This window comes from Nycticebus coucang, chromosome 19 (genome assembly GCF_027406575.1).
Source record: "Nycticebus coucang isolate mNycCou1 chromosome 19, mNycCou1.pri, whole genome shotgun sequence".
Classification (NCBI taxonomy): Eukaryota; Metazoa; Chordata; class Mammalia; order Primates; family Lorisidae; genus Nycticebus; species Nycticebus coucang.
The window spans coordinates 3622092-3636675 of record NC_069798.1 but is presented as its reverse complement, the minus strand read 5'-3'; the positions used below and the strand labels follow the sequence as shown (position 1 = coordinate 3636675).

The window sequence follows — 14584 nt, the reverse complement described above, 5'->3', positions numbered from 1 at the left end:
TATGCCAGAGGTGATGGGTTCAAACCCAGCCCTGGCCAAAAAAATTATAGTGAAATAAAGTCTTTATTCTTGGATAACATGATCATTTAGATACAAAACCCTAAGGAATTGACAAAAAGAGAACATGTCAGTGAGTTTAGTCAGGTTGTAGGATACAAGATCACAAATACAAAAGCTTGTTGTATTTCTATATATTAGCAATAGATAAAATTTGTCTAGTATATAGAAATACATTAGACTAAAAAGAAAAGACCGAAATGAATGGTGAGATACATCATGCATGTGGAACAGAAGACTCAATGTTAAGATGTTAGATTTTTCCAGATTGTTCATGGACCCAGTCAGAATCCAAACAGGTGATTTTTTTTTTTTGAAATGAATAAACTCTTCTAAAATTTATGTGGAAATACAAATGACCTAGAATAGCCTAAACAATTTTGAAAAAGAACACAGTTGGAGGACTCATACTACCTGATTCTGAGACTTACTATAAAGCTACAGTAATCAAGACAGCGACTGATAGATAAGGATAGACATATAGAATACCAAGTTCAGAAATAGAGCTGTGCACAGCACATGTGGGTGACTGATTTTCAACAAAGATGTGAAGATAATTCAAGGTGGAAGGGATATTCTTTCAACAAACAGTGCTGGAACAACTGCATGTCTCCATGACAAAAATAAGGAAGGACTATACATATACAAAAAATATCTTGAATCATAAACTAAAAAAGCTTCCAGAAGAAAACACAGGAGACTCACTTACTGACTTAGGCAGTGATTTCCTAAATAGGATACAAAACTCATAAATTGAATTTCATCAAAATTTTAAAACTTGGTCTTCAAATGACATTTTTAAGGAAATGGATATACAACCCATAAGCTAAGAAAAAGTTTTTGCAAAGAACATGTATCCAGTAAAGGACTTGAACTTGAATATTTATAAAACTGTTACAGCTTAATAAAACAACTTTTAAAAGGAAAACATTTGAACACATGCTTTACCAGTAATGACAGCTGGCAAATAAGCACATGCTCAACATTGTTAAGTTATTAAGCAAATACAAATTAAAAGCACAATGAGACAACCCTGCACACCATCTAGAAATACTAAAATTGAAAACACCAAGGGTGGATAAGAATGTGGAACACTCACATTGCTCTTAATAATACAAAATGGTGCCAGCTATTTTGGACACTAGTTTGACATATGGTTACTTACATATGACCCAGCAATCCCACTCGTAGGTACTTACCTAAGGGAAGAAAGCACATGGCCTTACAAAGCCCATGCAGAATGTTTGTAACAGCTGTAGTTGTAACAGCTGAAGAACCCAAATGCCTCTCGGTGAATAGATGAACACGCTGGGGTGCATTAGGCCATGGCATATTACTCAACAACTACGATAGAGACAACCAAATGAATCATAAAGGCATTGTGCTAAGTGAAAGAAGCCAGATAATCAGTGGCTACTTACTGATTGATTCAGTTTATATGAAACTCAAGAAAAGGAAAAACTATAGCAATGGGGAACTTTGGTGATGGAAATGTTCTGTAGCATGATGGTGGTGATAGTTATTTGAATGCATACATTTGTCAAAACTAAATTATATGCTTCAGCTTGACACCGCTGAAACTCTTCCCTCCACAAAATATACCACAGGAGGTAATTTATGTGGAAGGGTTCCAAAAATGCTGAGCATATTAACCAGCATTGCACATTTTCTACAGTATAGTCACAGACTAAGATACCGGGTTACATTTTAAGCTCAGTTACCAAATGTCTATCCATTAAGATGGTTCATCTGATTGTTATTTTTTCAATTCTGAGAAATGAGAAGGAAACTTCTAGATTGTTGATGGTTTGGATTTGTTGAATATATATTACATACAGGTGACCAGTTCATTTTTATTTGTCTTACTTGACAGGAGTGTGAAACCAAGATTGCACAAGAGATAGCCAGTCTTTCAAAAGAGGATGTTTCCAAAGAAGAAATGAATGAAAATGAAGAAGTTATAAATATTCTCCTTGCCCAGGTAAGCTAAAACTCATTGTTTTGTAAGATTCTAAATGGTCATTTAAAAATTATAATTATTTCTTATTTTTTTATTCACTTAACATCATAGACAGTACTTACATAAAAATTATAATTTGAGCAGCTCAACTATAGAGCTGTGAATCTTTTAACCAAAATTGTAGAATGTGTATAGGCACCATGGTTTACACTTGTAGTTCCAGCTCTTTGGGAGGCTGAGGCTGGAGGATGGCTTTAGCCTGGGAATTCGAGCTCACAGTGAGCTGTCATCACACCACTGCACTCTAGCCTGGGCAATGAACAAGATCCTGTCTTTTAAAAATACTGTAAGAGACTATGCCCATTACTTTTGGCCCCACCTTTATGTTGTTTGTGAAAATGTTTGGCTGTAGAGGAAGAAACCGCTTTCTACTGAAGCAGTTACTAGGCTTCGTTCCAGGGGCTTTACTTCATCTCATTTAGTCCATACCAGGTCTGAGTTATAGAGCTTTTCCCTAACTTAAAGATTAATGGTATTTTTTCCATATTAATGTGATCAGACTTTAATATTTTTACAACCTGTTTTTCCTGACATTGCAAAGTCTGGACACCTTGAAATCTAATGATTCAGAGTTTAACTGGTAGTCGTTGCTAGTAACACCTTCTGGGTATTTTGATTTCATTCTTTGCAAGTAAAAGTCAGTTGTTGGAGGTAAATTATCTTATTAATCCTTCATTCATTGTCTCTTGAGTTACCCACTGTACTTCAGGTATAGAGCCAAGAATGAGCTCATCTCTGTGGTTTTGAATTTTTCAAGTCAACCTTACTCTGTTCTGGAACTTCCCAGAGTTTAACCAGAAAGGAATGAAGTTTTAGGCTTTGACAACATTGTGTCTAGGCTTCCAGAAACCCATGTATGCGGTTTACCTAAAGGCATACAGGTTTCAATCCTTTTCTGTCACTTCTACAAAATGCATTGTTTTGCCTAGCAGGGACACACAGGTGTTTTGCTCTGAGAAGAGAATGAAGTCCCAGATTGTGGGGTTTATTTCAGGGTTTTTCAACCTAGTATTTCTTGGAATGTTAGATTTAATAGGTATGCTGAAAAAGGGGGAAACATTTCAGAATGTCCAAACACATTTGGGAAATACTGTGTATTTTGTGCCTAAGAGAAAGGTTCTTAGTGCTTCTTGGCAGCTGTGAGTAGTTTATTTTAGAATGTGACCAGCATCTCTCAAGTTTGACCATAAGCACTTACCCTCTCCATGCCTATTAGTTTGGAAAGAAATGTTGGAAAGAATCTAGCTCCTCATATCCATAACCACATTTCTGTCACTCCCTAAGTTTTCTCTGGGTTGGTTCTTTTCTCTGGGTTGGAGGGGTTCTCTAGAACTTGGGCAGATAGGGATTTTTTCCATTCTTTCGTAAGACTGGTGACCTCATCAGTTTTAGAAAAGGATATTCTGTTCAGGCAGAATACTTACTGTTTCAGTGTTGTTTCTGGGGACCTGGGCTGAGGAGCACAGTGGCTTATGGCGAGGAGAGACAGTCTCTGTGGTGCTCTCCCCCTCAGGCCCATCTGCCTTGAAGCTGACACTGACACAGCCACACGTCTCCTGATTGTGACACTACCAAAGGCCACTGTGGCCCTAAAGGTCGTCACTTTCTTGAGAGACAGGATGTCAGTAAAGAAAGGCTGGGAGGCCAAAGCAGATCTTGTCCCTTTAACCCTGGCTGCCCATGTGCAGGCCTTACAGGGGCCTTTGCAAGGAACATAGGATGTCTGGTGGCACTTTGTTGTTGAGAAAAACTTAGTTATTTCCTCAAAATAACTTACCTCTTTTCAAAGAAGCCTGTTCAGGACATTTTTGGTTGTGTAGCACAAAACCACGTGTTCAACACTCTGTGGGTCTAAAAAAATCCTCCAAAAAGGTAACATTTCCCAGATTAAAACCCAGAGGTGCTCACCAGTGATCATCATTTCAGGAGAATGAGATCCTGACAGAACAGGAGGAGCTACTGGCCATGGAGCAGTTTCTGCGTCGGCAGATTGCCACCGAAAAAGAAGAGATAGAACGCCTTAGAGCTGAGATTGCAGAGATTCAGAGGTAAAGGAAAGCTGGGGGTTGTGAAATTTCAAAGAATGTTTAACTATAAGCTTATATGAGCCCTTCTATAAGTTGACCACCCCAGGGACTGTAACAAACTAGTCAACACACTGAGGTGGTCAACATTAGGAACTAGGGCTACTGCACTGTTACGTACATGTGGTCCATGTCTGGTCTTAGGAGGTGGTCAGTGCCAGGGGGGAGGTCAACTATGGAGGCTCCATGGTAACCGTTTCAGCTCTCAGACTTTCCTATAAAATAATTAGGCATCTTGGCTCAGCGCCCGTAGCTCAGTAGTTAGGGCACCGGCCACATACACTGAGGCTGGCAGGTTTGAGCCCAGCCCGAGCCTGCTAAACAACAATGACACCTGCAACCAAAAAATACCTGAGTGTTGTGGTGGGCGCCTATAGTCCCAGCTCCTCAGAGGCTGAGGCAAGAGAATACCTTAAGCCTAAGAGTTTGAGGTTGCTGTGAGCTGTGACGCCACATCACTCTACCAAGGGTGACATAGTGAGACTGTCTCAAAAAATAATAATTATAATAATTAGGTGCCAGAAATTTATCACCGTCACGTTTCTTATTAACCTGGTTATCTGGTCTTAGTTATCAGCGTGGCGTTATTAAGCAGCTTCATGGACACATGGTCATTCTGGGGAGAGGGGGGAACATGTCCTGTGATCTTCCCCTCATCTCTCACCCTCACAGTCGCCAGCAGCACGGCCGAAGTGAAACCGAGGAGTACTCCTCTGAGAGCGAGAGTGAGAGTGAGGACGAAGAGGAACTGCAGATCATTCTAGAAGACCTACAGAGACAGAATGAAGAGCTAGAAGTGAGTTTTGAGGTGAAGTGGCCAAAAAGCATACTAACTTCTAGAAAGGCATAGAGACCACATTTCTCCTCAGAATTGGCCTTCTTGTCTGTGGTTGACAGCTGGGAGGCTAAGGGGAAGAATTCAGGCAGATGTCTCACCCCAGTGTCTGTGGGCACCAGCTGAGCACTGGCTCTTGTGCCTCTGGAGCCCCACATAGATCTTTCTCTTCCTGAAGGAAGGCAGGCTTCTGTTCTGTGGGAAGCACTCACATTACATGGACTGACTGTGCCAGTCCAAGCAGCTTTGAATGGTCTGGTTTTTGTTCCCAGGGAAGACGAACAGAAAGAGAAATGCTAGCGGAGGAAGGAGAGGCCTCCTGAGCCTCCAGTGAGCACAATGAAGGACAGTCTTCTTGACCTGCAGACTGCACCCCAAGTCAGTCATTGTCTCCCATGTTGACCTTTCAGAAACGATCTGAGAACAGAGAGCTGGCTCTGCTTCCCTCTCTCGGGTTCATTTAGTGCTGGGGCAAACTAGAGCTACTCCTTGTGTTAAAAAGCCAGAATCCCACACACAACCACATGCTGTGGAGCTCAGCGAGGTGCCCACCCAGGCCTCAGGTTGGGAACTCCTGCATTAGGACTGTGCTGTGGGGACAAGCTGAGTAGATGTTGAGGCCTGGTCTGGAGCTTCTGTTTTGTGGGAAGCACTCACATAAGCACTTACTTGCTTTCATAGGCTTAATATGATCTGTAAAATGTTAGTAGGAAAACATCTAGAATTATTGTGCTTGGGGTATAGACTGAACTGCTATAACAAAAAGAATAATATAGTGGTTTGAACAAGGTGATGATATCTCTTACATGGCAGGCAGTCCAGGCCCATCATCCTCCACACAGGCTTTTTCTGCTTTTGGTCCAAAGAGGGAGGTGCATCCTCCCCTTTCTACATCTTGCTCCCACTGAGTCAGCGGGAAGGGGGAAAGGAAAGACATGCCTTTGTGTAAGAGATGTTAGCCCTTGGCTTCTCCCACATTCTCAAAGCTTAGTCTCTTGGCTGTCCCTAGTGGCCTGGGAGGTGGGGCAGTGCCCTGGAAGCAGGGGAGGCTGGATGCTTGCAGGTGGGAAGCAGGCTGTCAGAGAAAGGTCAGCAGGAGGTTGGGATTAGCTCCTGTTCCACATTACCTAAACTTTGCAGACTAGCAGATAATTTAGAATTGATAGTAGCTCGCTATTTTTTGATTAAGTAGCACATTTCAGATTTAAAGAAATGCTGTTCACAAAAGACAAAGTATATTCACTTTTGAGACAAATCTATGTTTTTATCCTATCTCTAATTCCCCTCTTTAATTGCTATTAAAATTTCTTTTATTTTCTCCTTCAGGGCTGTTCAGAGCCTGTACAAAATTTTGAGTCAAATGTATTTTAAGCATTAGAATACTTAGTTACTAAACTAATTGTTCTCTGTTGGCACATGGATGTTTTCTGCATGTGTTTGCCCTTCCATAGCTAGGAGGGGAGTTTGTACACTCATGAGTTCTGAGCAAGGTGTTCGCATAACTCACTGGCCAACTCACGTTCGTGTCTGCCTTCTACAGTAGTAACTGCCCTTTCTGTTATTCCTCAAGATAAAGAACAATCACCTGAACCAAGCGATTCACGAGGAGCGGGAGGCCATCATCGAGCTGCGCGTTCAGCTCCGCCTGCTGCAGGTTCAGCGCGCCAAGTCTGATCAGGCGGCGCCAGAGGACGAGGAGCCTGAGCGGCGAGGGGGCATGGCCCAGCCGCCCAGAGATGGGGTCGTGGAGGCCAAAGCAGCCAAAGAGCAGCCAAAGGCAGGCAAGGAGCAAGCGAAGCCATCCCCGAGCAAGGACAGGAAGGAGACGCCCATCTGAGCGTCCTGGTGTGCTCGTGGTGGAATCCTCTAGACTTACAAGGACCTGTGCATCTTACTGTAATGCCGAGAGCTGCGGGTGCGCTCTCTCGCACTGTCTATTCTGTAAAGATGTCTTCTCTTCTCAGAGACCCTTCTCTTTCACACGTCTGACCCCTCACAGCAGGCTCAGGTCTGGTGGGAGGTGGAAGCAGAGGGCACATTGCGGACTGGTAGGGGACAGATTAGTTTTCCAGATAGTGTCAGCTTATTTGAAGATTAATTTTCTTTGTTAACTTAAAATAACTACTTTAACCCTTGAGTGGCTTCTTTTTAAACCAAAAATTGTCTTTCTTTGCTTTTTTATCACAGCAGAATCAGGATCTCTTTCTCATTTGGGGGGGAACCCAATCAGGTCAGTCTTGTGCCTGTCTGCCCCACGTCCTGCCCTCCGGATCTCTGTGTCTCTGGTCACTCTTGCTTGTGCCTTTCACACCTTTTGGTGCAGATTATACAATGGAGGAGCTGCCTCATGTTTTTTGACTAGCCAGAATGGCTCCTATGGGTGTACCTGTTATCCACCCCGTAACTCTTTTGACAGTTCCAAACCACAGTCCATGAGCCCGAGTCACCAGGACGGCCTCGTTTGGTTGCAGACGGAGGCTGCCTGTGGAGCCTGCCCACCTGCCCTGGGCCCCACAAGGCCCAGCATGGAGGAGGCCCCACTCCTGCCTGTTACTCACTGCCGTGGCCAGCAAAGGCCTTTTTACTGGGTTATTGGGAAGGTGGTTGCCTTGTCCTGGTGCCTCCACACAAAGGATGTTTCTCAAACCAGAAATCCTTTCCACGACTGACCCTCTAGTAAAAACAGAATGACTCCGATTGCTTGCTTGGGCTAGAATGTACTTGTCTCCTTGCCTGAATAAGCCATATTATGCTCTTAAACAAAAATTCAGAATTATCCGTGCTGTCTCAGTGAACCTACTGGTGGACTCTCAGTTGTCAAGATAAGCAATAGAGACAAATTACCTTCCTTTTAATGCTAGCTGTGACTCGCCCTGCCCCACTTCCCACCTCTAGTCCATCAGATCAGTGCTCTGAGGCTGCTGGGAGGCCGGGCTCCGGAGGCAACTGGACTGTGGTCAGCTCTGTCAGAGTGAGTGGTGCCATGAGACTGGCCAGGTCTCCTGGCTCAGGAGAAACCCCCACACACTCAAGGCGGTGAAAACCACCCCACAGAGGGCTCTCCCCTCTTCCTCCTAGTTAGTATTTATTTTCAGCACCTGTTTGATGCGGTTTTTTATCTTCTACCTATTGCACTGTTGTGACTTGTTGGCCATTATTTGATTTTTGTATGAAAAAAAGCTTTGTTATAGAAATCAGCATACTATTTTTTTAAATCTGGAGAGAAGGTATTCTGGTGACTGAAAAGTACCGTCAGGTGTCAGACATATATGTGTAAAGGCCTTCTTGCTGTCCTGTCGGTCCTAGTACATTCACTTTACAGCTGCTGGCAATATCGAAGGTTCCTTTTTTGTTTGTGTAAACTCTAATTTCTATCCAGGTGTCACGGATTTTTAAAATGAGTATTTCATTACAAATGTCTCAGCGTTGGTTAATAAATTTTTGCCAGGACCATTATTGATTGAGCAAATAAATTCAACAGCCATTTGGGAAGAAGAAAAGCTTCTAGTTTTTTGTGCACGTTCTTTCTTTGAAACAGTTGAGCACCCTTTGGCTGGGAAGGAGTTGATACTTCCTCAAGGCCAAGAGTGCACACGTGTTTATAGCTGGCTTTGCACCCCTCCCCTCTGCAGACGTGCTGTGTGTGCCAGGCTGCTAGTGTTTGTACTGGCAGCCATCCTCCACCTGTCCTCAAGTCCTGCTGCTGCCATGTGGGTCTGTGAGCAGCTCCTGGGAACATTGGGAACCAGCCCAAATCACCCACCTGGCTGGGCCTGGCCCTAGGTGTTGTGGTTTACAAGGCATTTGCATTTCAAAGGTGAAATGAGGACTCAGCACAAGTCAACCATTATTAGCATGTCTGGGATAGGCTGATCTATAATAAAAATGAAGTTTCCATCGGATTTTCTTGCTTTAAAAATTCCACAATTAAAATATCTTGTCATTTAAAGTTTAGACAAACAATTGGCATCTCTGTTTTGTATAATTAAATTCTATAATGTTAAGCTTTTGTAGTTAAGTTCTCCTTTAAGGGAGGTCTCAGACACCGTGGTGTAACTACATGTAGCTCTAGGATTAGCTCCCATGTTGGGATCTAGTGCTTGCCCAATATTTTTCTTCACACTGCAGCTAGTTACAATACAACTCTGTACTTGCAGGTAAGGTGAAGCATCATCCCCATAGTGTTCTAGACTAGAGCTCAGGAGACCCAGAAGGTGTGACAGAGGACCTGGGCAGAGAAGGGACAGAAAGACCCTTAAATGACACAGAGGCTCTCTGTGGGAGCAGCGAGAGTGCGGCTGTTACCTTCCTGGCCCCCCAAGCCTGCAACCTGATGGATACTAACTCTGCCGTCTGGTGACTTTGTCGTCGCTACACTAGCATGAATCAAAAGAAGGTACCATATTGTTTCCATATAAAGTGGATTCCCTTGTATAGTGCACACCCATGTTTTTTGCCCAAAGTTTTGGGAAAACACCCCTCAAGAAAGTGGCCAGTGTTTAGCTGGGAGAGGCACATCTGGGGAGGGGTAATACTCCCCTGGTAAATGTGTAGACTGCACAGCCCTCCTGCAGCCACCCACTCTGTCAAGGCTGCCCCTTCCCTCTCTCCCACGGTCGTTTCCCTCCCTGCCACATTGGGGGCTGCAGCCAAGATGGCTACAAATGTTGCTGATGAGCCAGGAAGTTCTGAGGCTGCTTTGCCCTGGGGCAGCCAGGTGGATCCCATGGGACTGCTGGGGTTCTTGGTCCTCTCTGTGTGGCTGGATCTGCCTCACCAGCCCTGCTACCACCTGTTCCACTAATCATGGTGCTCAGCTGAGGCTGTTCTGGCTCACTCCCACCAGATCCCAGATCCTTCCAGACTGCAACCTCCTGCAACCTCCTGTGGGAGGGCATGGCAGCCCCAGGAGCCTGCTGAGCTTCCCCACTCCTGTCTATGCTACCCATGTATAACGTGTAGCCTTGTTTTCCCCTCAAAAATTTGGGTGACAGGGTGTGCATTATACATGGCAAAATACAGTATTGTAGTTAGGTAAAAGAAGGAAGAGAATAATATATTTGTGGTGAGCTCTGGTTTATTTTCTTGACTAACTCTTCACTTCTGCTCAGACTTTCAGCCTAGGCCAGTGTCATCCTTGTGATGTCTCTGAACCCCCTGCCCCAGCAGACTTCAGGCCTCCAACTTCAGCTCCCGCTGCACTTAGTTCAGGTACCCCACACTGCTACAACTTAAGCACTGTGCCAACCTGGAGAAACGCTGTGCTGCACAGGAACGAATGTGGGTGTCAGGCAGGGAAACCCTTGCTGTGTCCTGTCTCCGTGACCTTCCATAAACATCTTGCTGAATTTAGGTTTTCTCACTGGAAAAATTGTGAAAATAATCCTGATTTCAATAGACCGTTGGATTAAGAAGTGGATAATGAAGTGCCTGGTGTGGGGGTTTTAGCTTCATACTGAAATTAATTTTCCTGGCAGGACATGATCTATCTCTTGGCCATCATCTAAGTAAACTTTATGGCGCAAAGCTGCAAGTCAGATGACAGTTTCATTTCCTATCCTCAAAGGTCAGCCACAAAGTAAGCCATGACCCAGATTGCCCGCCTGCCATTGTCCAAACAGGAGACAAGAGAGCAGGGGTGGCCCGCAGTGATCTGCAGCCTGAGGCCTCAGCATGCTCTGGGCCCCGAGGGAGGGAAGCATCTGAACAGCAGGCCAGGGCCCAGTTGTCTGTCAGGTGCACACAAGGGGAACAGTTGTGGCTCTCTTCTGAGCGAGGGGAGCAAAAGCAAGAGACTGGAACACTCCAGCTGCAGTTAGAGAAAGGAAAATTCTCTCTGGAAGGGTGTCTAGCTCTCTGGAAAGGGTTACACCAATAATTCTTCAGTTTTTTTCATGTGAGGATAAGAAGAAAATCCCATTGCTACTATTAAGACTGTTTGGGGGAGGTGGCGCCTGTGGCTCAAAGGAGTAGGGCATTGGCTCCATATGCCAGAGGTGGCGGGTTCAAACCCAGCCCCGGCCAAAAACTGCAAAAGACTGTTCAGGGGGTGGAGGCAAGATGGCTGACTGGAGCCAGCTTTCCACAGAGGCTCTTATCCAGAAGGAGAGTTAAAGGACAGAAGTTTAGCAAGTAAGCTGATGGTTTGGAGCTGAGCCAAGAGAGAAGGTTGAAGAATGCACATCAACCCTGCTGAGGTGATCTGTGACCCCAAGGATACAAACAAAAGGTACAAAATCCATTGCCAAGTAGATGGGAGTCCCCACCCCCATGAGAACGGCTCGCAGTATACTTTCTACAAACAAGCGAACAGAGTTCAAACGTCCTCCCATTTTATCCCATGGGAGAGACCCTCTAAAAACTGGATCTCCTTCCCCTACTAGGGTGCCATGGCACTCTCCTGCCAGGCATAAAACTATATATTCTCTACCTGCAGTTCTGAACTCCCAGCTTTCCCCTCCACTTTCACCCCGAGGTCTGGAAGCCTGTCCCCCATGGAGTCCAGATTCTTGGGCATTTTCTCGAGAGGTGTGGAGAGGGTGTAGGTTGTTGCAGGTCTGTGCTGATTCTTTGGCACGGGGGTAAGGAGAAAATGGTGGACTGAAGGAACCGTATGGGAAAGGGAGAGGTGGTGCCCCTGGCACAGAGCATCAGTGACAGCAGCAGGAACAATAAGGCTCACACCCCTGGGGATATTTTGGAAGGACACTCTCTGTCTCTCTGGGCAACTAGAGAAAGCCTGGCATCTTCTCCAGTGGCAGACACTGGTCGAATAGATCTGGGATGGTAATGCAGGCCCCGTGAGCAAAGAGTATGCCTGAGGTGGTACCAGCCTGGGCGGAGTGCGGCGGGACGGAGAATTGACACATGTACAGTGATGGTATACTCTTAGGAGGGTGCTGAGCCAGAGGACTGCTTTAGTGAGCCTGAGAAACACCTGGCCCTCAGGGGATCATAGCTGAGACAAAGGCAGTCAGGCTGAGGCTGGAACTCTGAGCGAGTGTGAGCTCTAACTGCACCTGCCCTAACAGACTGCAGGGGAAACAGAAACACCAGCTCTGGGCAACAGCACAGACCAGGCCTGAGTCACAGTTTTTGTGAACTGAAACAGCACCTGGTCCACAGCGGAATATAGCCAGGACAGCATCACAAATTCTGCGCCAAATATAAGTGTCAGCAACATCAATCAGGGGCAGGGCTGGAACTGAGTGAACTACCCCAGCTTCCATTAACCACCTGAGGTTGTTAGGCCTCAGCTTCCCCTGCTGGATGGTAGCAGAGTGTGGAGGCCTGGCAGAGGAGATACAAGATCTTTCTGTGACTCAGGCAGGCTCAAACCCCTGGAGCATCTGCTCATTGGAGTGAACTGGATCATAGCCCTGTGGGGTTACCAGTAACGGGGTGTGACAGAGATGCAAGGTGGGGAAGGAGGCATCAACCTTCCCAGACTAATTCATTTGCTGGGGGAGTCCTTCTGACTCCACGGAGCACCAGAATGAGTCATACTTGAGCTGCCAGCAGACCACTGCTATCTCGTTGCCAGAGACCGTTTGAACTCCCTCACTTGAGACCAGTTGCTCACTGGGACAATTGATTTGGATCTCTTGGACTGGACAAATCACCCGAGGCCTATTGAAAGTGGTACCCTGGGTGTGTGGTTGTGGGAAGGTTTGATTTTCCTTTTCCAGTTATTGCTTGTGGGGGGTGGGGTGACTTAATTGCTGGTATTTCTCCACAGCTGAGACTTCAACCCAGAGTAATTAATTCACTAGGGTAGGACAGAGACCAGATGAAAACAAGACAGAGCCACTTAGCCCCACCACACCAAGTAAGTCCCCAGGGTCTCAGGCCGTAGCACTGCATGGGTCCTTTGCAAAGCTCTTGGGGAAAAGGTACAGACACAAGTCACAGCTCTTGGGTAAAGCACTGGTTAATCACTACTCCAGGAGCCCCCAACTCAACTTTACCTTATCTGCTCATCTAGCCAAACAGTGTAAAATAATCATGGGGCAGAATCAGCGGAAAAACTTTGGTAACATGAATAACCAGAGTAGATCAACTCCCCCAAGGAACGATATGGCAGACACAACTGAAGATCCCATTCATAGACAAATGGCTGAGATGTCAGAAGTCGAATTCAGAGTTTGGATTGCAAATAAGATTAATAGAATAAAGGTAAAGTTGGAATTAGAAATTCAAGGAGCAATTCAAAGTTGTCTCAAGAATTCAATGAATTCAAAGACCAAATCACCAAAGATTTTGACACACTGAGACAAGAATTTGCAGCCTTCAAAGATCTGAGAAATACAGTAGAATCCCTCAGTAACAGAATGGAGCAAGCAGAAGCAATGTCTGACATTGAAGACAAAACTTTTGAATGCTCCCAAACTCTCAAAGAGCAAGTGAAATGGAGAGCAAAACTGGATATTCTCTCAGAGAGCTTTGGGATAATTCGAAGAAAACTAATACTCACCTCATAGGAATCCCTGAAGACAACGAAGTTGCTTCAAGCACAGAGGCCCTTCTTCATGAGATTATGAAGGAGAACTTTCCAGACATGCCAATAGATTCTGAAATTCAGATAGCAGACAGTTTGAGAACCCCAGCACGACTCAACCTGAATGAGACAACCCCCAGCCACATCATAATTAACTTCACTAAATTTAATATGAAGGAGAAAATTCTGAAAGCAGCCACATGTAAGAAAACCATAACCTACAAGGGGAAGAATATTAGAATGACTTCAGATCTCTCTGCTGAAATCTTTCAAGCTAGAAGAGGGTGGTCATTGACTTTTAATCTCCTAAAACAAAATAACTTTCAACCCAGGATCCTGTATTCAGCTAAACTGAGTTTCATTTATGATGGAGAAATTAAATACGTTAATAACATTCACATGTTGAAGAAATTTACCGTAACTAAACTAGCTCTTCAGGATAGTCTCAGACCTATCCTCCATAATGAATAGTGCAATCCTCCACCATAAAAGTAAACTCACTCAGAAACTTTTGATCAAATTCCAACTTCCGCAGTGGTGAAAGGATTAAAAATGTCCACTGGACTTTTGAAAAACTCGATATCCAAAATTCTACCAGGCTTATAAATATTCTCAATTAATGTGAATGGCTTAAACTGTCCTCTAAAGAGGCACAGGTTGTTCTGACTGGATACAAAAACTCAGGCCAGATATCTGCTGCATACAAGAATCTCATATTACCTTAGAAGATTAATATAGACTCAGGGTGAAGGGATGGTCATCTATATTTCAGGCAAATGGAAATCAGAAAAAAGCAGGTGTAGCAATTTTATTTGCAGATACAATAGGCTTTAAACCAAGAAAAGTAAGGAAAGATAAGGATGGTCAGTATGTATTTGTTAAGGGTAATACTCAATATGATGAGATTTCAATTATTAATATTTATGCACCCAACCAGAATGCACCTCAATCTATAAGAGAGACTCTAACAGACATGAGCAACTTGATTTCCTCCAGCTCCATAATAGTCAGAGATTTTAACATTCCTTTGGCAGTGTTGGATAGATCCTCCAGTAAGAAGCTAAGCAAAAAGATTCTAGATTTAAACCAAA

At 44.6% G+C, this 14584-nt stretch overlaps 1 protein-coding gene across 1 annotated transcript in view; it reads left to right on the top strand.

The window, feature by feature from the left end:
• Positions 1-8488, top strand: part of RALBP1 (ralA binding protein 1) — a 41933-nt gene extending 33445 nt beyond the window's left edge. Inside the window, exons 7-10 of the mRNA XM_053571360.1 lie at positions 1931-2038; positions 4004-4125; positions 4834-4957; positions 6567-8488. Of these exons, the coding sequence (XP_053427335.1) occupies positions 1931-2038; positions 4004-4125; positions 4834-4957; positions 6567-6833 (621 nt within the window). The 3' untranslated portion in view covers positions 6834-8488. The remainder of the gene's footprint in view (positions 1-1930; positions 2039-4003; positions 4126-4833; positions 4958-6566) is intronic.
• The last annotated feature ends 6096 nt before the right edge of the window (positions 8489-14584 follow it).